The following is a 22929-nucleotide window of genomic DNA, read 5'->3' on the forward strand; positions in this document are numbered from 1 at the left end:
TCCCCGCCTGCCCCGGAGGTGACCGACCACATGGCGCGGCAGACCTCTCCTGACCCGCCCGCTGCTTCCCCTCAGCAGTGGACTTTGTCAGTCGGCCTGTTCTGCTCCCCACTCTGTCTCTGGTGAATCCTCTCCCCGCTCTGCACCTCTGGCCTATACCCCAGTCCTGCATGCAAACAAACAAATCAAAAAAGAAAAGAGAGTAATAACAGAGGGAGCTCCCCCACACGTGTCCCAGGGCTTCTCAGCCTCTTGGGGGCCTGGCCCTGCTCCCCGCCCCAATCTTTCAGTGTCTCTGCTCTCTGTTAGGGCTCCTGGACTCTCATTCTACCCCTCACCCCCACTTGTACTGTGACTCTGGATGCCGCTTCTATAACAATTTTGTCTTTCTGCAGATCTTGGCCGCCTCACGCACTGAAACCGTGACCGAGTTCTCCTCTGGGGAGCGGCCACCACCGAGTCCCTGCACCGACTCTTCCTCTCGAAGGCTTCCCCTGGCCTTGCTTACTAGCAAATCCCGCCAACGGCCCCTTGCTTGGTTTCCAGGATCTGCTATAACTACCGAAGAGGAAGCCGCAACTGATTTCATTTCACCGAGGCTGAAAGCTGGCAGTGTTGGGGTGCCATGCCCCACATGACAGTGTTGGGGTGCCATGCCCCTTTACCCAACCGCTTAGGTCTCATCTGCACTTTGTGATTTCCTGCTCCCAGACCACTCTACCACACGGTCTCTGCGCATTCTCTTCCCAGGGAGCTGCCTCCACTGAGACCCCCGCTTGCTCTCTCTTGCACCTCACTACTGCTAAAAGCCCCCCGAGTCTGTGCACCAGCCTCTGTCTTGAGTGGCACTGGGGTGAGGGTGCTTAGCGTGGGAGAATAAAGGAAAGGTCTGACTTTCATAGAAAACCAAAGTTTGAACGAGACCGTGGGGACTGGCGATGTGTTGGCAGGGGACGCTGGGGGGGACCCCTTTCTCATCCCCATTGTTTTTGCAGACGTGGCCGGCTCGTGGCGCCCTGCTCTGCCTGCTCGTGCCCTGCGGCACGTCCTTGGCTCGTCCTCCCGTCTCGGTTTTCCCACAGCACCCACTGTCCACGCGGCCACCCTCACCCGCGGCTTGCCGGCCACTTCCCCCTGCCTTTGACTTCTGTGCCTGCCTCTTCCCCAGTGGCGTCTTGAGACTCTGCCCGCTGCCTGTCAGCTTTCTGCCTCTAACTTTCTCCTCCCGTCTCTTCCCTCTGAACTACCGGCCGTCCCCTCGCATCTGTCAGCAAGTCTGCTGTGTCGCACATCACCCGCCCGGCCTCCAGCCAGGCCCCAGCCAGGCTCCCACTCACAGCACCCAGCCCGGAGGCGGCTCACCTTGGGCCCCCTGTTCGTGGTCTTGCTGGCCCGCTGGGGCACCGTCGCCGTGGCCGGCGCTGGCCTCTCCCGTGTCCAAGCAGCTCTCCGAGGCGCCGCTGTCAGGCGGGCTTGTACCTAAACCACATTTTGACTCAGAGATTTTATTAGTCTCTTGTATTATGGAAGACACGAGCCTATGTAAGAGTCAGAGCAGAGGGATTTATGCAGGTGCGTCATGGCGGCAGGCGGACGGCTGAGAAGCCCAAATGGGAGCAGCTGCAGGCTTTGGGAGAGGCGGGGAGTGAGTACAGGCGGGGAGTCATCCTGCCCCGCCCGAGCTGGAATGGGGGGCGCTGGGCAGGGGGGAATGCCCACATCTCCCGGACACCCTCTACACCCCTTCACCGTGTCCCCCCTGTGAGGAGGCAGACAAGCAGGGCGCAGAAGCACATGGGGTGTCCAGGGGCCAGACACAGCGGTGCAGAGCAGGGACGGCTGGGAGGCTCCTGCTTTTCACCTCTCACACCTGCTGGGCCCACCTCACACAGGAATGGAGAAATGCATGTTTTGTTTTATTTTTTAAAAAGATTTATTATTTATTTATTTAGGCATAGAAGAACTGGGGTGCAGGCCAGCAGTGCGGAGGGTGAACAGACTCCCCAGAGACAGATGGGGAGCAGAACAGGCAGAGCTACTAAAACACACTGCCGGGGAGCAGCGGGGAGACAGGAAGGGCCTGCCGCGCCCTGGGGGCCCCTCCCTGGCTGGGGTCGAACTCTGGCAGCGGCAGTGACAGTGCTGAGACTGAACCCCGAGGCCACTGGGGAGAGGGGGAGATTCCTCGTTGAGTGCAATTTGGACTTTGCCATCCAGTGCTGTTTTTCTAAGTAAAGTACTTTGTGTGAAGTGTCTTGGTTGAAAGTGAACCAAACGACAACTCCCAGAGCCCTAGAGCCGAGTGGCCATGGCGTGTGGTATGTGGCTTGTGGCGTGTGGCATGTGGCTTGTGGCATGTGGCGTGTGGCTGTGGCTGTGGCGTGTGCTCAGGCTCTGGAGCCTGCTGGTCGCCGCAGGAGGGAGACAGTCCTCACCCGCCCACCCCCCCAGCCCAGCGTCCCTGCCTGGTCCCCCTCACAGACACGCTTCTGCTGGGGAGGGGAGGCGGGGTAGCTTGAGGTTCCTCTTCCAGTCACGTGGCCTTGTCCCCCGAGGCCTGGTGTCCACGCTCAGGCGGGGCTGCCCAGCCCACACTGTGTTATAAAGACTCTCACTGTCTCTCCTCTCGCACCCTGCGAGCACACACACACTGGTCCCCCTCTTCTCTGCTCACATCCCACCCACTCACCCCTTCTCCCCACAGCTGCCTCCCCCAGGAGGTGCTAGGTCAGAATAGGAAGCATGCATGCTAAAGAGCTATTTTTAAATGTTAATTTTTGGATACACATCATTTGCTAAAGGTACCACGATGCTCTTAAAAATCACCCCGAAGTGCTCCTTCCTCCACAAACCTGTATCATGATTTAGAACACCCTTCCCTAATAACACAGTCAGCGGGAGGCTGTGGAGTAGGGCTCCCCACGGCGTAGGCCGCTGCCGAGACGCCTCCATGTCCCTGGCCTCCAGAGACAAGCCGGGGTGAGGACAGAGCAGTGGGCAGGGAGTCCGGCTCACCCCCTCGGCTTGGGGTCGGGCTGGATGCTGCGCTCGTGGCTTCCCCAGCCTGGGCTAGGATTCAACCCGCGGTGGAGAGCTGGAAGCGGAGCAAATTGCAGACTCTGCTGTCACCCCTGAATGTGTGGGCTCTGGTGTCAGGTGCAGATGACCGTGGCGAGTGACCATCACTGGTGACCACACACACGGTGCTGTACGGGACAAGCTAACCCGTGTCCTGACGCTGCCTCACACCCGCCTTACAGATGATGAGACTGAGGGGCAAGGAAGCCAGGGGCGCCCGGACAGGGCCGGCCTCACAGCCGACGCTGGCCCTCCACTGCATGGACTGCACAAAGAGCCACCGGCCCTCTCAGCTGAACCTCTCTCCTCTGAGCCATGCGGACGCGACACCATCACTATGGAGCTCCTGAGAACATTCGCGGACACGTGGTCCAGCACCGTGGGGGATAGTCTGAAAGATCAGCACATCTGGTCATTGTGATGGACTTGGCCCCTCGCGGGGCTCTGCTCTGCCTGCCCCCGCTCTGAGGCACGTCCAACAGCAGTAACTGGAACGGCCAAGACTTGTCCACAGGGGTCACTGGTAGCTAATGTGCCAGTGGGTGTCCTGGGAGACCTGTCTGGTGTTTGGGGGTGCTCTAGGCCTGCTGCCCAGGGGCCCCGGTTGCGAGGTGGGTGGGGGGAGGGAGGGAGGGGGCCCTGGCAGCTAGGGTTCTGCCTAAAGGACCAAACAGGCAGGCGGCCCCCCCACACTGTACGTGCTCCCCACTGTCCTCCACTGGCCACAGCTGGACATGACATCAAAGCAAAGCAGTGGCTCCCAGATTGAAACAAGACCAGGCAGAAACCTGAGACGCCAGCACCCAAGAGAAGTGGAGGCTTAGAGCCAGCTGGCAGGCAGTATTTAAGGAGGGGGTGCCACAGCACCCCCACCCGCCCAGGCAACCAGAGCACAGGCCTGTGAGGGAGAAATTAAGGCAGAGACGGAGAGTTCAGAGCTGCCAGTGAGACGAAGTCCCGCTCCCGCCCCCACCCGCAGCACGTTCCAGGACAGGCCCCAAGTAGCACAGGCCACAGGGGCAGGCCCAGACCTGTGTGAGCTGAGGAGTCCGCTGGCCGCCAGGTGAGGCTTTGACAGGCGCTTTCTCCAGTCCCTAGGGAGGAGAAATTAGGAAATTTGTACAGAAATTGAAGATGCTGTTCTCCCTAGAACCTCCTCGTACAGCCGGAGCTGAGGACCCTGCTGGCATCAACACAGCCACCTGGACCGGAGCCCACGGCTCTGAGTCGGCCCCGGCCCGGCCCAGCCAGCTGCGCCCGTGCAGTGCTGGTGGCCGGTCTTGACCCAGACGCCCGGCCTCAGCGGCTCTGCCCCGCCCCAGAGCTGCCGTGGGGCTCCCCGCTGTGTCTGGGCCTGCCTGCCCTCTCTCAGCTCATCTGCCCCTCCCTGGTCACAGAGTGTCCTCCAGGCCCTCTGGCTCCCGGCATCTTCTCTCTGCAGCCTGATCTCTGCCCTTAGTTCCCCAGTTTGCTTCCTGGGTCCTGTGAGGGTCAAGAAGGCAGGTCTGTTACAAGAGCCAAAGGTGGACCAGCCCCGGCCGCCCACACTCTGCTAAGCCTGCAAGTCACACATATTCTCTGTATGAAAATACCCAGAGTAGGCAAATCCACAGGACAGAAAGAATATCAGTGTTTGCTGGGGGCCGGCTGGGGAGGTGTTTCTGTAACAGGGGGGTCCCCAGGAGAAGGGAAGTTCCAGGCTCCCGGCCCCACCCAGGAGGGTGGAGCTGAGCAGAGCAGAGAAGAGAAGGAATCTGAGGAGGAAGGAAGCAGGATGGAGCCAGAAGGAGGCCTGAGGGAGTCTCAGAGCAGAGACACGTGAAGAGACGAGCTTGCCTCTCGGCCATGGTCTGGGTGAGACAGCTGTGGGTGAGAGACCTGCGGGGCGGTGGCTGTGGCTGCGTTTATGTTGATTTGGATTGTGCTCTTTTCCCCCAGACTTGTCTGGCCCTGTCTGACCCTTTCCTATGGGTCTGGCCAGAAGGTGCTTTCGCTTTAGCCTTGTGACAAGCTTTCAGGCCTTGCTCTGGAACAGTCCCTTTTGGGTGGACTTTCACCCCCGAAGGGATGGGTCACTTTGGGTGTTTGATTAGAAACTATATTCTTTGTCTTTCCTGTATTGTATACTCATTGTATTAAAGTTCCTTTCCATGAAAGCCCTTATGTCTTGTCTTGATGCGGCGGGGGAAGAAGCTATTTAGAGCAGGCAGGTTTGCGGGTTCAGGGGTGCGCCTCTCTCCCTGGCCCTGTAGTGTTTCCTGCCTGTGGAGTTTCCTCTGGAGCCAGGCGCTGCTGCAGGCTGTCGGTGCTGGCCACCACGGGCCTGTCACTGGGCGGCTCAGCTGCCCTGCGTGAATTCCACCTGCATTTGAAGTCAACAGGCCTTGGGGTCATCCCTGCTCATTTGACTCTAGGCCAACAACTCGTGGCTCCAGATGTCCGCTACCACTTTCCAGAAAGGGCACGGGCGGGGGTGCTCACCTCCAGCAGCAGCTGCAACCGCTACACCCCAGATGCCAGTGCGCTCTTACCACAGGGCTCTTTCATTGCGCCCCCACACCCCCCCTTCCTCTTCTCTCTGAGCACCCACTTCCTCACTCCTCAGCTGCCACTTCAACCTTCTCTCTCGCCCTTTCCCCTGAAGCAGGCCTGCCCGTGAACAGCACCCCCACTTTAAATCAGTTCCTTTTCTGCCACTGGCGAAGTTTTCCTCTCTGATGTAACCTTGGGCCCAAGTTCTCGCTCCTTCACGCGTCACGTGGGTGGTCTGCAAGGAACTGTCTGCTCCCAGCAGGTGTTCTCTTTAAGTCTGGGTTGGCTCTGTTCCTTTGTCTTGGCTATGGCACCAACAGTCTCCTGCCCAGCTGACCCTCCAGGCCCCACCTCTGGTCAGCTGCTGGCCCCCAGCCCTGGCCTTCTCCACAGTCCACATTTCCTCCCCAATTCACGTCTTTATTCAGAACCCCGAGCCCCGCTTCCCTTTAGCAGGTGAGCGTCAGTGTTGATGGGCTGCAATCACCTTGTTCGAGGCTCAGCTGGCTGTCGGGCCGCTCCACTGCCTCCGCTCCATCACCTTGTGGGTGACGAGCTATCGCTTGGATCACTGGAAAGAGGGAGAGAGACAGACGCTTAGAGATCCCCGTCAGAGACCAGAACAGCCCCAGCGTGTGGGGTCTCCAGGCCTCGGGTCCCTGGGCACAGGGGCGCCGTCCTTACACAAGGCTCCCTGTGATCCCCAGGGTGGGGCCAGTCAGGAACGACCGGTCTCTCAGACAAGCAGTGACAAGTGGGCCTTCCCCCCCACCTCTTGCTGTCCCCCCTTGTTTGCAGGCTTGTCTTCTTGCACTCCAAGGAAAAGGGAGTTCAACAGCAGTAGTGGAAGAAAGCCTCTGGCGCCCAATGGTCTCAGTCTCCGTGCCGACCCCTCCCCGACCCCCTGCAGATTTCCTACCTCCCCCTTGCAGATCCTTGCCTACCTCCCCTTTTTTCCCCATCTGTATAAACCCCTAGCCCCCCAACAAAGAGCGGGGGGCTGTTTTCCAGACATGAGCCTGCTGCCCCCTTCATTTGTGGACATATTAAACCACTATTTTTTCCTTAAGCTCTGTTTCCTTTTTCCGGCTGAGGGAAACCGAGGTCGGCATTCACTATCAAAAAGACCCAGTGGGAAAGTTGTAATGTTGCCCTGCAGAAAGGCGCCGCCCTCTGGGAGGGTGAGGGGTGGACATAGCATGGTGCATAAACATATCGAAGATGCCACGGAAAGCACATATGACAGTAACAGTGGAAGTGGGTGTGCTGAGGGGACAGTGAGGGGCTTCCTCGGTGGGAGACGAGGGTCCTACACAGACGTGAGCGTCAGGAGAGTCCCAGGCCCATGTGATGTGCTCAGGCAAGGGCAGGCCTGGATGCATCCGGCAGGGGATGGCTGACTCCGAGACAGACCCTCGGCGCAGAGGCCTCTGGGAGAGCCGGTCAGTCCTCCAGGGTGGGAGCGGGTCCCGGGACAGAAGAAGGACCCTGAAGCTACAAGGAGCAGAGCCCGTTTGCCCCGGAAGCTCCCAGAGACGTGAGGGCTGGGCTCTGCAGGGCGTCACCCAGGGGAAGCCAGGACCTGGCCTGCGGGAAGGGACCCAGACGCAGGAGGAAGGGGCAGGTCTCTGCAAAGAGTGAGGGAGGGGGAGCCCGGCAGGTGTGGGGTTGGCGCTTCCCCAGGACTGAGGCAGGAGCACCTCCCGCAACACCCTCGTTGGGCAGGATGCTTTGTCACCCCCAAGCCTTCATCAGACAAAATCAGGCGGGAGGCAGGAGAACAGCGTGCCGGACGAGGTGAAGGGGGCCGTGGCGGTCACTGCACAGAGGGGTCCAGGCCGCGCCGTCTGTGTGCTGGACGCAGGTGGGGCTGGACTGCGGGCGGGACTACAAGCAGGAGCAGGACTGATCACCGGGGCCTCGTTAGTAAGACTGGAGCCAGGGGCTGGAGGTAGGGCGTTCTCACCCGCCCTGAAGCCCCAAGCCCGGTGTTCAGTTGACCCAGGCTTCGCTGTCAACAGAAAGGCCAGGATCTTGCTCGCTCGCAGCCTCCTGCAGCCAGGAGCCTGCTCCACGACTCACGTTTCTTTCTTAGTCACTGCGGTGCTAGGACACAACGCTGGCCGAGCAGGAGTGGGCGTCACTCCCAGCCTTCTGCCACCCTGGCTTTGGCCACTGGTGGGCAGCTTCCGTGGACAACACCCTCCAGGGACAGGTGGGTGGCAGTGGGTCATGGAGGGTCCCCAAGTCCACAGAGAGGATCAGAACCCCTAGATGTGGGCAGCAGAGGTAGCTGCCGTCCCTCCGTGCCCATGCCCGGCACATCCTGGGTACACACATGGACCCAAGCACAAGGGATCAGTCTCAGCACTAGGAAGTGTCCGCAGCCACCGCAGCATGGGCACCATCCCCAGCCAGGCAGGGGCCCACAGGGCGCAGCAGGCCGCTCCTGTCTCCCCGCTGCTCCCGTCAGCAGTGGATTTCAGTAGATCCACCTGTTCTGCTCCCCACTGTCTCTGGGGAATCCTCTTACCCTGCACCTGTGGCCTGCACCCCAGCTCTTGTATGCATAAATAAATCGATCTTTAAGAAATTTTGAATGGGCTCTGGACACCAAAAGATAGGAAATAAATCTAGTTACCATTTTGAAAGTCACTATGAACAGAGCGTAACTCTGGATACTCCTCCATGTGGACTTCGCTGAACAGCGCGTCCAGAAATTTCAAGTCAAATGTCTTCTCCACCTCACTGAGGACATTGTACACCACGTTTTGTACAGGAACCAGGTTTCTACATGATTCTTGACAGTCCTTAAAAAATATTGAATGGAGAAAATATAGACACACACTTTTCAATGACAGAGAGTCCCAGGATTGGCGGTGCAGTCATGCACTCCAGCGGCCCACGCCGGCTCACGGAAAGGAACCGGCCCTCTGTGCATTCGGGTGGCTACGACCAGAAGCAAGTACACCCTTCCTTCTTAAAATACCCACGTGGGGGGCCCTCCCTGGTGGCGCAGCGGGTTAAAGCACAGCACTGAGAATCTAAAGCCGCTTCCGCATGAGTTCGATTCCTGCCTGCCCCGGAGGTGACCACATGGCGCGGCAGACCTCTCCTGACCCCCCCGCTGCTCCCCTCAGCAGTGTACTCAGTTGATCTGCCTGTTCTGCTCCCCACTCTGTCTCTGGTGAAGACTCTCGCCGCCCCTGAGCCTCTGGTCTGTACCCAGTTCTGTATGCACAAATAAATAAATCTAAAAAAAAATTATAAAAAAGAAAAGAAAAGAAAAAATACCCACGTGGGAATCTGATCTCTTTACCCGTCTTTCCATTTCACGTAAGAAGAGATTTTGAGGAACAATGGTGGGTTCCCACCTACATGCTTTCCCTGAGAGCAGCTGCTCAAGTGTTTCAGGCGGAGGCTCAGCGGGTGACAAGTCCTGTTGACTGGAAAACCCGGCCTCCCCCACCCCTGACTTACTTGAAGGGCTCCAGGAAGCCGGAGATGCTTCTTTGCTTTTGTCCCTTGGCCGTAGAAAACACGTTCAGAGGGGGGCAGAGATGGGACAGGCACGTCTCTACGCCGACGACGCCTTTTGCCAATATTAACCCCCATGCCGAGAGCTCTGCTCACCCCAACCCCAGAGCACACCACTGCCCCAGTTTCTCTAGCTAGCCGCAGGACTGGCTCTGGACATGCTCCTTCTCCTTTGTCTTTTTATCTTAGAGAAACACCTGGAACAATACTTGACAAGGCCCCCACTCGAAGGCAACCCCTCCGTCGCCTAGCGGTGAGGACTTCTGGGTTTCGGATAGCAAAGCATAACCAGTCTGGCCAGTTAGCCAGACTGTGACATACAAACTTGACTTACTGTATACAGTTTGTCGCTGATGAACTCACGGTCATGGAGGGTTTCAAGGAAAGGAAATGTCTTTTTTATGGCGTTTGAAATCTCCACTTTATGTCTTCTGAAGTGGCTGAATAGCAGTTCACGCACAATCCTTTCATTTGTGTTCTGGTCTTTGCTGACCATCCTAGGGAGGAAGGATAACAGAAAAAAATGGCCAATGAGGTACTGAGATGCTTGGGAAGGCTGTAAGATTATATATATAAAGGATAGGCTGTGAAGAACCAACATATCTGAAATAACTGGTTTGGGTAGAAACTAGAATAAAAGGAATCGAAGCAGTAACCAAAGATATGACTGAAGAAGCATGAAGGTTAGGAGACTTTAGCACAAGTCCGAAAAAATCCAGTCTGTCTTGATCTCAGTGTAAAGATGTCCTCATATATCCAGCATTTAATTTTTTAATTTAATTTTTTTTAACTTTTAGGGCTCTCCCTGGTGGCACAATGGGTTAAAGGGCGGCCTATGAAGCTCGCCCCAACTGTTTCACCACAAGTTCAATTCCTGGCCAGGGAGGTGATGGCAGACCTCTCCTGACCCGCCCGCTGCTCCCCGCAGCAGTGGACTTCGTCCATCTGCCTGTCCTGCTTCCCACTCTGTCTCTGGTGAAGCCTCTCGCCACCCCTGCATCTCTGGCTTGTACCCCAGTTCTGTATGAATAAATAAGTAAGTCTTAAAGAAAAAAAGAAGAACATGAAAGGAAGAAAATGTGCAGGGTCAAGGATAAGATGCAACCTCACTCCTTCAGCTTCAGTTATTTTTTTTTTAAGATTTATTTATTCATACAGAACTGGGGTACAGGCCAGAGATGCGGAGGGTGAGAGAATTCACCAGGGATAGAGTGGGGAGCAGAACAGGCAGATCGACAAAGTCCACTGCTGAGGGGAGCAGCGGGCAGGTCAGGAGAGGTCTGCTGCGCCATGTGGATCTCCTCCAGGGCAGGCGGGATGGAACTCATGTGGCAGTGGCTTACGCTTCTTTTTGCAGTGCATTAACCCGCTGCGCCACCAGGGAGGGCCAGCTTCAGTTATTTTTTAATGTTCATTTTTCTTCCCTCGTCCAAATCACTCATGTCCACCACTCCCCCTCCACCATTTCCTTCCACCCTTTCCCCTATTCTCTTTGGTAACCATTATCTCCTTTTTTGCCAAGTTCAAAATTGTATTCATTCTATTGTTTGTGTGTAATTTTTTTTGCAGATGAATAAAACCACCTAAAATCTGTATCTCACTTTTGACTGATTTCACTCAACATAAACCCTTCAAAATCCATCAATTTTGTCCCAAGTACCACCACTTCATTTTCCTTCACAGCTGTGTAATATTCCACCGAATACATGCTCCATATTTTCTCCATTCATCTTTTGTAGGGTACTTGAGCACTTTGAGTTTTAAATTACTCAAGTTTTACCCCTACCTATACATTCTGCCTAATGTCTTCCCTGACCAAAATCCCGACTATTTTTCAGTCTTCATCTTTCTCCACCTCCTCGCTTCACTTCTGGAAATTCTGTGTTCATCTGACTTCTGAGTTGCCATTTATGTTTGTTTTCCTGCCACCTCCTTTGCTATTAGTTCTGTTCTTCCTACAGATATTACACGGACCTCTTCTCTGTTGATGCTCCTTCTCTATGTAACCTGATTCATTTCCAAGGCTTTGACTAGCAAATGGATACTTCCCAAATGTGTCTCTCTAGAATCTCTCCTTTCTCAGGACTACAGAGTTACACTCAACCATCTCTGCTGTGATGACACTGGCAGCCTTTTCATGTGTAGCCAGGTAAGAATTGTTCACTGAACTTTTGAATCACCTTTGAAATCTACTCATCATTTATTTTTCTACTATATAGGATTTAGTAAGGGCATGTAATATTCGCTGAATGCTAAGTATCATTCTCAGCACTCACATACACTTATTCTTAGAATCCTGACAGTAACTGCGAGGCACCGAGGAGCTAAGCAATTTCCCAAGGCAACATCATTATACAGAACAGCACAGACTTGGGCTGGGTCCAGTTTCTCCGCTGCCACTTGTGCCACACTGAAGTTGTTCTTCAAACCCAAAACATAAAGAGGGGTCTTCAAAACTGACCTCAGATCATTTCACTTTACTGAAAGTCTTCCAGGGACTCATTTCCTTTGAATAAAACCTAAAGTCTTGGGCCCTCCCTGGTGGCGCAACGGGTTAAAGCCCAGCACTGTGAACTTACCGGCAGCCACTGCAGCACGAGTTAGATCCCTGGCCAGGGGGTGACCCACAGGGCGCAGCAGACTTCTCCTGTCTCCCTGCCGCTCCCCTCAGCCGTGGATTTCAGTGGATATGCCTGTTCTGCTCCCCACTCTGTCTCTGAAGAACCCTCTCACCACCCCCCCACCTGTGGCCTGTATTCCAGTTCTTGTATGCATAAATAAATCAACCTTAAAAAACAAAACAAAACACCTGCGGTCTTGAGCATGACCTCTAAGGAGCTACACAGCCCACCTTGGTAGCTGTCCAACCTCATTTCCAGCCACTCTGCTTCTAATTCATTGCCACGGCCCCTTAACTCCCCAGCTCCTCAGACATTCCAAGCATGCTCAATAGTGCTCCTTTAGTTAGGTCATTTCTTTAGGAATGTACATGGTGCTCTTCTCAATCCATTCAGGATTTTCACAGAAGATTAGTTTCTTAAAAAAAAAAAAAACACCATGTGATTTCCTGTTTAAAATAGTTTCTCCATTCCACTCCATCCATGTACCCTGCTATTATTTTCTCCCATAGAGTTTTTTTTTTTAAAGATGTATTTATTCATGCATACAGGGGTACAGGTCAGAGGTCAGGGGCCATGTGAGGATTCACCAAAGACAAAGTGGGGAGCAGAATGGGCAGATCTACTGAAATCCACTGCTGAGGGGAGCAGCAGGGAGACAGGAGAGGTCTGCTGCACCCTGTGACTCATCACCCTGGCTGGGGATCGAACTCCCACTGAAGTGGCTGCCATGTGCTTACACTGTCTGCCTTTAAATTGTATACTAATTATTGTTTCCTTTCTTCCAGAATATCATCTCCCTTGGGGCAGGGACTGGTCTGCTTACTCACTATCACATTCAGGCATCTAATCAAGTGCCAAGAAAATGTTGTCGGGAAATATTTGTTCATGAGTAAATAAAATATCAAAAGGATATACAGGCAGACGGGGTTAGAATTCTGAGCACATGGAAGGCATTCTTGAACAGAAGACAATTAGCATTCGTGCATTTGACTCTGTGTAAAAATTGATTTTTGAGTAGTTCCTGTGTAAAACAGTTGACTAAAATTTTATCAGAGGTGGAGCTAAAAGGGGTTATGCTAGGTGAAAGAAGTTAGATGTTAAGTGAAAAAATTCCGATGGCCTCACTTATAGGGGACTGTAGGAAAACCGAGCAGAGGGGCAGGAAAAAGACCACACGGGCAGGTAAGCCATAGATCTGGGGTCCCCAGCAGGGGAGTGGGTGGGGGGCAAAGTAAGAGGGGGAGAAAAGAGCAGAGGGACTGTGATGCCTGTGGTGCCTCCAGATCACAGCTACCACAATGGTTCAAGAGTTGTAGGGGAGAAGTCAGTCATTGTGCAAAACAAACAATGTTGTAAGAAAATTAAAAAAAAAAAGGTTAATTAAAAAAATCCATCAGCGGCTGGGATGGAATGTTTGAGGCGGGCCAAAAAATATAGTGCAGAGCAGTCAGAAGAGCTGGGCGGAAAGTCCCTCTCCTCCCTTTTCCCCGGCCCCCTCCCCACTGAAGCAAGACTAGGCAGCAACTTGAACAGGAAACACTAAGATTAGGAGACCAGACAGCGTCTCCTAGGGACTTATCATCTTTGGTTTTCTTTCCCTGCAGGTATCTACCGATTCTGGGAATGGAGGCTGAGGGTTTGGGCTTGTTCGAGGCCAAGGAGTGATGCTGAGAATTGTGGAAGCAGAAGAACTTGTCATACGGGGCTACCATATTTAGTGAACTTGCTCAGCTAAGGAGACGGGAGAAACCATGTCAAAATCTCAAAAGCAAGACAGAATTACTTGCAAGCTTGCCAAACAGAGAAGCTAGATGATCATAATAAGTTCTATAAAACAGAAAAGGAGTAAGTGGAAATCCCTCAGGAGGGTGGTGAGCTGAGTCGGCAGCCGTTTTGCCCTTGAGAACAGGTCACTTTGGACAGAGCCAAGGCTGACCACATGAGCCTGGCATAGCATGGGGTTGTGGCTAGAGAAACGAAACGGCAAACTGGACGCTCATATGGGGTTGGAGTGAACATCAGAGACTTCAAAGGACTTAAATCCTGGTTTTGTGTCTCCTCAAGAACATTTCCAAGTGAAACAAGAAACTGAAACTATGATAGATTTTAAAAAGAAGAGTTGACTCAACTGTACTCTCGGCTGAGAACGCTGGAAGTCCTTGGGCCAGCACCAGGGGCCAGAAGTGTATTAGACATGATCAGCGATGCCAACTCTTCACGTCCTGATTTGCTTCAGGTCACCTGATGTATTACCTCACCTCTGTCCTGCAGAGGGCTCACCTCAGGGAAGGATCACAGCACCCAGAGGCACCAACTCTTATACACACGATGTCTGACACTCAATAACAAATGTGTAGGTGCGTCAGAGGACTGGATTGTCAACCCAAACAGGAGAAAAGTGATATGGGACAGATGCGTGGATGATCCAGAATGGTGTGAGTGTGCAAAGGCTGAAATTCACTGGAAAGTGGCCCATGCGATGGAGAAAATAGAAAGCTGGAGAATTCCACTAGAGAATTGGACCCTACAAAACATAAAATAACCATTTTTGATCTGAAAAAAAAAACAACACTTTGTTAATGGAAGGATTTAGCAGATTAGAGAGAAAAAAGGCAAAACAGTGAATGAACAAATGAGACAAGAGATCAACACAAGATAGCAAGACTGTATGAGAAACATGTTCTAGCATGACAGACCGGCGTTCTAGAAAAGGTGGGCAGACTCCCTGGTGGCGCAGCGGGTTAAAGCACAGCACTGAGAATCTAAAGCCACTTCCGCATGAGTTCGATCCCCGCCTGCCCCGGAGGTGACCACATGGCGCGGCAGACCTCTCCTGACCCGCCCGCTGCTCCCCTCAGCAGTGGACTTCGTCGATCTGCCTGTTCTGCTCCCTGCTCTGTCTCTGGTGAAGCCTCTCGCTGCCCTGAGCCTCTGGCCTGTACCCCAGTTCTGTATGCACAAATAAATAAATCTTTAAAAAAGAAAAGGTGGGCAGAGAGTCGGGTGGGGGCAGGGGAAATACTTCGAGAAACAATGGCCGAGGGCTTCCCCAAACAGATAATGGTATCAACACCCAAATTCAAGAAATGGCTACAAGAACAATGCAAAATAGAAACAATGAGAACAACACAAAACAAAACAAAAAAATCAAACTTAGACTCATGTTTCCTTGCCAAGAGAAAATTCTTAGAGGCAGTGAGGGAAAAATTTCATGAGTAGCAGCCAAACCTCAAGCCAAAAAGTTTGAAAAACTCAGAATCTGTCAATCTCAATCAGTGGCCTGAAGTTTGGGGCGCGAGCTGATGGGGGTGACTCAAGCCCTGCAACACCCACCGCAATATGGCCTTGTGTTTAAAAACTTGAGTTGGATGATATTTAAATGCTATTAAGCCTTGAAGGACTCAGGCCATCCACCCCTGAAAGTACAGAGAGGGTTTACGGGCAAAAAAAAGGGGAGACGCAGGGGGGCTGGCGAGCGGGAGTCTGAGGGTGTTTGCCCAGCCCGCCATCAGCCTCCTCCGGAGCCACGAGATCAAGAGTCGACATGGCGAGAGTCCAGGGGGGCCAGGCCACGGCAGTCACGGTTTCACTGTGAGAAGGGGAGGGGAGGGGACGGCTCTGGGCTAGGGACCAGTACAGCAACAGCACCTGGCTCCACTGCACCCCCCACCCACAGCTCCCCGGGGCCCACCGGTCTCCCCAACAACAACCGAATGCAAACCTCCACGAAGGGCAGGCGTCTTCACTGAAGGCCTAAATTTCACCCATTCATATATTTTTCCTCAAATAAGACGCTAGCACACCATCAGCCTAGAAAACAGCCTTCGGGAGGAAGGGCGGGAGGGCAAAAGGACCTTCGAGTGCCGAACGTCACGCACCATTTGACCAAAGGCCAAGACGAACAGCAAGGGGTAGGACAGGCTGGCTTTTCCCCACTGCAGGCGACGGGGAGGCACTCGCCCTTGGGCCTTCTTTCAAAACCCCCGTCCCCCCAGCACAAACATGGGAAACCTCACAATCAACCAATCTCAAGGGACACCCACAATGTGTCTGATCTCCTCCAACTGCCATGGTCTCAAGGGCTGGGGGAGACTGAGAATCTGTCACAAAGCAGAGGGGCAGAAAGGGATTAAGCTGCAACAGGAAAAGGGTATTTTGGAAACACGCTCGAGAATGACAGAAGCTGGGGATTCGAGAGCACCCCACTCATGCCTTCTCGTTTAGATAGATGGGCCACCGCCATGTCAGAGGCTCAGTTTGCAGGCAGTGACGCCAAGTGTGCTCAAGTGGAGGCTTCTATGCTCCCTTGCCGACGGTCTGTGATTCCAAAATAATAAGCTCGTTTAAAACACTTGTGAGAAGCAGCAGGAAGAGTAGAGAACAGGGCCAGGCCCATCTCAAACACCGGAAGTATAAAATGCCAACGATTGGACTTCTTTAATCCATGTAAGTCTTTTTATTAAAAAAGAAAACCAGGCCCTCCCTGGTGGTGCAGTGGGTTATAGCACAGTGCTGAGACGCTGAAGCCACTTCCGCATGAGTTCGATTCCCGCCTGCCCCGGAGGTGACTGGAGGTGACCACAGGGCGTGGCAGACCTCTCCTGACCCACCCGCTGCTCCCCTCAGCAGTGGACTTCCTCAGTCGGCCTGTTCTGCTCCCCGCTCTGTCTCTGGTACCACACCTGCGCCTCTGGCCCGTAACCCAACTCTGTATGCACAAATAAATAAAAATCTTCGAAGAAAAAAAAAAAGAAAACCATAGCAAACATTATCCATAATTATGCAGCGACTGAAACTTTCCTCTGGGCCTGAGGTCAAGACACATCTGATTGTTACCCGCCTTGCAGTCAGCATATCCAGAGCCTCTGCTGACAGGGTAGCAAGGGAAAAATGGGAGGACACAGGAAGAAACAGAATTGTCCTGATGTAAATTCACAGATATCATCCACGTATGTACGCACCTGTATCTCTGAGTAAGTCATGAGAATTAAAGAATTTGGCAAGGTTCAATTTATTTTTATAACTCAGTAATGAACTGCTGGAACATTAAGTTTGAACTTCATAGTTTGTTTTATTTTTAATTGAAGTAACACTGATTTTTAACAAGGTGCAGGTTCCCCCAGACAGCCTTGTAATTCAGCACCTGCATTATTGCATTATGTCACTGCGGAAGACTGTTGTCATCACTGCGTCTCTGATTTACTTACCCCTGCCTACCTCTTCCCCTCTGGGAGCCATAATTTTGGTTTTACTTGAAAGTATAAGGATCAGCCCTTTCTGGTGACTCATTCAAGGGGATGAGGCACAGCACTGTGAAGCTATCTGCAGCCACCGCAGCATAAGCCCCATCCCAGGACAGGGATGTGAGCAAAGTTAAAAGGCAAAGAAACCATATTAATCACTTTCAGAATATTTAATTATGAAAGAAAGAATAGCCCTCCACTGAATCAGCACTGGCAGAGATTAAACCAGCAGTTCATAGAAGAGGCAATTTAAATGATCAATCACATGAAAAAAGATTCCATTTCCCGTGTCACCAGAACATGCACATGAAAGGGTTGCCTGTGTTCGTTCGTTCCGCCCGCCACCTCTCCCTCGCTATTCACGCTGACAGATGGGCCCACCAGTTCGAAAGGCCATTTGGCAGACTCTGAACAAGCAAATATTATAGCCTTTGTCTCAGCAATTCCACTTTCTTTTTTATTTTTATTTTTTCAAGATATTATTTATTTATGCATACAAGAACTGGAGTACAGGCCAAATATGGGGTGGGGGGGTGAGAGGACTCACCAGAGAGAAGAGTGGGGAACAGAACAGGCAGATTGATTGAAATCCACTGCTGAGGGGCGCAGCGGGCGAGACAGGAGAGGCCTGCCACGCCCTGTGGGTCAACAACGTGGCCGGGGCTCGAACTCACGCTTTGGTGGCTGCAGACAGCTTCACAGTACTTCACCTTAACCCCTTGCACCACCAGCGAGGGCCCTCTACTTTCTTTTTTTTTTTTAATGAATTGCGGTTCTATTGATGCAAGGTAAATGCTTAGTATGTAGAAAAGCAGAAGCAGGTTACCACAGCTGGTTTGGCAAAGTGAACTGAAAATGACCCGGGTGGAAATGGCTTACACATCGCTGCCTGGATTTCACAGAGCACTATATACCCATTAAAAAGAATGAGGTAGAACCAGATTTTAATGAAGTGAAAAGCTCTCCAAGATTTTCACTAACAAAATAAGTGAAAATGCAAGATACAAAATGGTATAGACAGCATCATCCCACTGACTAAAAGACAAGAGCATGAATGATGTACTGGGGAAAATAAATTCTGTATGTAAGTGCATAAGAAAAAGACCTATACAGACACATCCCAGCACTGACAGGACTGGGCTGAGGCCCAGCGGGGTGCTGGGTGGTGATCTGAACTTCCCCCCTCCAGATACTTCAATGTCCTTTGAAATCTTAGGATCAAGAATGCATATTTCTTTTTATTAAAAAATCTGGAAAGTACTCTGTATGTTACTTGACCTATCCCTAGAGGAAAAGCTAGGATGTCTACCCCTCTCATCGTGGTTATAATCCATCTCTGGCATCCTGGATCTTTCTTTTCCTGTAGCCCAAATCAAAGGAGGAGGAACCAAGACCCCCAGGGAAAAAGGGGAGCAGGCTGGGGGCTGGCACCTGGTATCTGTAAACAGCCAAATGCTTACCCTGACTTTTGCACTGATAACAACTATTTGAAAGTTGAAGAGGTGGGAAGGAAGTTTGAGGGTTCTGAGGTCACCGGAATAACAGACCGGAGGGAGCCTGACAGCAAAGCGGCCCCGAAGGCCGTAAGCTGCCCTGCAGCTTACGGCCAGGACAGCTGGACTCACGCCAGCAGCTCTGTGCTGCAGTTTGAAGGGCCCAGAGCCCCGCCGCCTGCACCGCTCCCGCCTTTCTGCACGCTGCTAGTGGGGGGGCTTGCGAGACGCCAGAGCCGAGGTTTAGCTCAGTGTCTGCACTAGAGACCCCAGGGCAGCACCCTGGCCGGAGAGAAGGGCTGAAGGATGGGGGGCAGACTGACCTGGTGCTGAGGTCTCTGCTGGCATTGGCCATCGTGGGTCACCGCACCCGTGGGTCCTGAGCGTCTCTCTGTCTCTCCGGTCTAGCCTGCCTGGTAGAGGGTGGCTGACTGACTGTCCCCAGCCTGAAACTTAAGTTTCCCAGCAGGAAAGTTATGAGCCACCCACCCCCAGAGCCCCGCCCAAGTGGGGAAAAGGAAGTGAAAGTAATTCTGTGCCCTGTCCTCCCAATCCAGGGCTCAAGGGAGGGCAGTGGGGCGGGGGCGGCTGGAAGGGAGCACGGGAGTCACAGTCAGGGCCGGGGTGGGGGGAAGGACCCCAGGGGACCCCAGGGAAGAGCCCCAGCTCCCAGGAATCTACTTGTCTGTGCAAAGCCCCCAAAGCATCTCTGCACCCCACCTGTCCTCGGCCGCTCTGCTTCCTAGGAGATTTGGGGGGAGTTTTGGGGGGAGGGGGAGAGGGAAATGTCAACCTTCTGCCAGGCCCAGCCCAGGCCTCGGGAGAGCTGGGGTCCAGCCTTTGAGCACAGGGCTGGAGAGAATCTGAACCCACCGCAGTGGGCTGCGGAGGAAGCTCTTAGGTTTCTGGAAGTCGCTCAAAGGTAAAAGAAGCTCAAGGTGGCAGGGGCCCACGTGACCCCAGGGGCCCACGTGACCCCAGGTTGGGGACAGTTTAAGGTTTTTTTTTTTTAAGATTTATTTATTTATTTATTTATTTATACAGAACTGTGGTACAGGCCAGAGATGCGGAGGTGAGAGGATTCACCAGAGACAGAGTGGGGAGCAGAACAGACAGATCGAGGAAGTACACTGCTGAGGGGAGCAGCGGGCGGGTCAGGAGAGGTCTGCTGCGCCATGTGGTCACCTCCAGGGCAGGCGGGAATAGAACTCATGCGGAAGTGGGTTTAGATTCTTAGTGCAGTGCTTTAACCCGCTGCGCCACCAGGGAGGGCCCGGTTTAAGGGTTTTTAAGTGGAGGCTGCTTTGTCCTTGCAGCCTGAGGTGAGTCTGGGGGGAGGAGAGAAGCCTCCCGGAAAGCTGGGGAGGACGTGGAGGGGGAGGAGGAGGCCCCAGATGATCTAGCGATGAAGGGGGTGGGGAGGCTGCTTCTGTCCATGGAACTTTCCTTCAGAGCCTAAGAATCGCTGTCCAAAGGGCGGGAGACCGGAAGATGGGATGGCATGGACTATTACCTTTGCTGGGCGGGGGCATCTTCTTCCCTCTTCTGCCCTTTCTTGCCCCCGAAGGCGAAGGCACGGGCCTGGGTCTGGCTGGGACGGGCCAAGACTGGGGCCACAGCACCGGCAGGAGGCGTCTGCCACAGGCCGAGCTCGTCCCTCCCTCCCTCTTTCTCTCTGCCCCCTCATGCTTCTCCCTCCACCTCCTCCCCTGTAAGCCCCATCTGGGGGTTCAGTTTTAGGGATCCCCTTATGGCCGCACATCCCCACATCCAGCTTTTTCAGAGAGCAGCTTTGATGGCTTCCTCTCACGTGTTTGTCCATCTCTCTGCTGGTTTGAAATTCAGGCTGGGGAAGGCTTGGGGGTCACCGGCGCCCTTCAGGGCCAAGCGGCGGGTTGATGTCTGACCCCTAAGGGCCGGTCCGCCAGTGCCCAGGTGGGTCAGGAGGCTGGATCCTGCCCCCTTCAGCGTGCGCTTGTGACACAGCTACAGGGCCTGGGCTCTGCGGGCCCTTGGTGGAAATGGCTCAGACTCTGGGTACCGGGGTGAGGGGGAGCCCCCGCTCCTGCGTGGGAGAAGCTCTGTGACTGGGCAAAGGAGTGAAGAGCGGTGGGCTGTGGAGGCTGCACGTGTGTCAGCACCCAGAAGACTCCTAGCAGGTGGAAATGTGCTTATTTCTGTAGGGAAGGGGCTGACTCCTTGGGGAGGGGGGTGGCGAGACCCGACTGGGCAGAGGAGGAAGGGGTGGAGGTTGAGGGGCTGCAGAGAGCTAGGGAGAGAAGGGGATCCTGGGGATGCAGGATGTCCCTCTGGGGCCGCCAGTGAGAATGGCCCTGAGGTCACCTATCCCGTGCAGCCCAAGGAGGAAGGAGGTGGGTCCGGGGCCCCATCCCGGTCACCCCCAAAGTGGACACCTTCGGCGGGAGCCCCCGGCTCCACCTCAGGTCAGCCAGTGATGTCCTTGTCAGCCGGCCACAGAGCCCCCAAGGCAGGTGCCTGAGCCTGCCACCCCATCTCCCATTCGGGGCTGTTCCGCCACCATGCCAGGCGCGTGGGCTCATCACGGGTCCAGGCAGCTTGACAGGGGACCTCGCCGCCCTGGGCAGCACGCTCACGGCCAGGGAGACCCGCCCGCAGGGAGACAGCGCCTTGGGCCCCTGGAGCCTTGCACGCGCCCTCCTCCGCAGCCTTCTCTGCCGCCCTCCGCTCTCTCCCCGCGAGGGCCTGATCCGCCCAGGGTCCCCCACGCAGTGCGCCCACGCACGCCCCCACCACAGGCGCCGCCATCAGGCGCGCGTGTGAGCCCACAGGTGTAGACCACTGGCGCTAATGGTGGGAGAGCGGGAAACCTGGCCACTTCCATTTACCCTGCAGGGGCCTGGCCGGCGCCCTGGGCCGGCGCCCCTTTCTCACTGCCGGGCTCCAGCGGGGTCTGCACCCCACAATGGTAGTGTGTGGCACTGCAGCATCACCCCCTCTTACCCAACCCCCCACCCCACTCCCATCTGACGTCTATTCCAAGAAATTGAAACCATAAATTCCTTTGCCCGGATTCTCTGAGCTCCAAATGAGCAGTCAAATGAAGCACCGTGATCGCCTGCTAAGCTCAGAGCGGGGGGCTTAAGGCTCGGCCCGAGATAACTTGGCCGTTTGAAGATCGAGGGCACGCGGGTGCCTAGAGGAGGGCAATGTCTTGGTTAAAATTGTGAGGGGCCCTCCCTGGTGCGCAGCAGGTCAAGGTGCAGCACTGCAAGCTGGCGGCAGCCACTTAGGTCCGAGTTCGACCCCCGCCAGGGGGTTGACCTCACCTGACCCTCCCGCTGCTCCCCTCAGCAGTGGACTTCGTCAATCTGCCTGTTCAGCTCCCCAGTCTCTCTCTGGTGAAGCCTCTCACCGCCCCTGCACCTCTGGCCTGTACCCCAGTTCTGTATGCACAAATAAATCTTTAAAAATAAATAAAATTATGAGGAAGGCCCCCGACTTCAGATGCTTTGTTCCATCCCGAAGCCCCTAAAGCGACCTTCCTGGAGACAGAACAGCTCCAGCCCACCCTGCTCCCCCTGCTGCACTCCCCTGGGGCGCCCCCTCAGCATCTGGCCAGGTAGTTTTACCCCACGCAGCATGCACTATCAAACAAGCTGCAAAGGTGTGTGGCATCGAATGAACATTAAAGAGAAGACTGGGACTTCAAAGAAAAAGCGCATTTCTAGTCGATGCTGCCCTTCCGCACTGGAGTGGGGTGCCCTGGCTTTCCTCTGCCAGCAGGGCTCCCTACTGCCAGCCAGACTGGGAACTCACCTGGATTAGCCGCACCGACCCACCTGCATGAGCGCGCCCAGCTGCCATTTGTGATCGGTCTTTATGGGGTCCAGCAGGTTTAACGTTCTGGGGCTCCTGGGGCTCCTTGTGTTTCACGAGTGAACCCCTTCTGCCGTGGCGGGAGGACCAGGCCAGGCCCCACGGGAGCCGGAGTGGACAGTGGACGCTGCCTCAGCTCAGGGGAGTCGGCTCCTCCACCCGAGTCCTGGCCGCCTGGGTGTCCTGGTTGGTCCTAGGGCAGCCAGGTGGTGCACGGGTGACCCGGGCGGGTGGGCACCCACGGCTGGCCCTGGCGCCCTCCTCCCAGCGCAGAGGAGCCCACCGGGTGGCGGGTCATGCCTTCCGCCTGGGGGGCTGCTCCCCTCAGGCGGGGCGTCTGCAGGGCCTCGGTGTGACTGACAGGCCCGCGCGGGCGGGCTGAAACATGGGCTTTTCTGAAGGCTCAGAGCTGGTGAGACAAGGGGGCGTGTTGACAGGAGCCTCTGCTAGGGGAGGAGGCCGGGTGACGCTGTCCTGCAGGAGGGGGCTCCGGGGTCACTGCCTCTCTCCTAGGGTCGCAGCGAGGCCAGTCCGACCATAGCTGCGGTTCTCGGAGGCCCCTGGGGG

At 54.6% G+C, this 22929-nt stretch overlaps 2 protein-coding genes across 2 annotated transcripts in view; both read right to left on the reverse strand.

Moving 5' to 3' along the window:
• LOC101631244 (nuclear autoantigen Sp-100-like) overlaps positions 1–18913 on the reverse strand; it is a 20058-nt gene extending 1145 nt beyond the window's left edge. Inside the window, exons 1-6 of the mRNA XM_004674778.2 lie at positions 18828–18913; positions 9482–9644; positions 8252–8420; positions 6098–6181; positions 4110–4172; positions 1363–1479 (exon numbers count right to left, since the gene is read on the reverse strand). Coding sequence (XP_004674835.1) covers positions 1363–1479; positions 4110–4172; positions 6098–6181; positions 8252–8420; positions 9482–9644; positions 18828–18859 — 628 coding nt within the window. The 5' untranslated portion in view covers positions 18860–18913. The remainder of the gene's footprint in view (positions 1–1362; positions 1480–4109; positions 4173–6097; positions 6182–8251; positions 8421–9481; positions 9645–18827) is intronic.
• Positions 18914–19064: 151 nt separating this feature from the next.
• LOC101631470 (nuclear body protein SP140-like protein) overlaps positions 19065–22929 on the reverse strand; it is a 45545-nt gene continuing 41680 nt past the window's right edge. Inside the window, exons 22-23 of the mRNA XM_012725203.1 lie at positions 20018–20095; positions 19065–19092 (exon numbers count right to left, since the gene is read on the reverse strand). Coding sequence (XP_012580657.1) covers positions 19065–19092; positions 20018–20095 — 106 coding nt within the window. The remainder of the gene's footprint in view (positions 19093–20017; positions 20096–22929) is intronic.

Source organism: Condylura cristata, unplaced genomic scaffold (assembly GCF_000260355.1).
Source record: "Condylura cristata isolate star-nosed mole 26May11 unplaced genomic scaffold, ConCri1.0 scaffold00002, whole genome shotgun sequence".
NCBI classification, from domain to species: domain Eukaryota; kingdom Metazoa; phylum Chordata; class Mammalia; order Eulipotyphla; family Talpidae; genus Condylura; species Condylura cristata.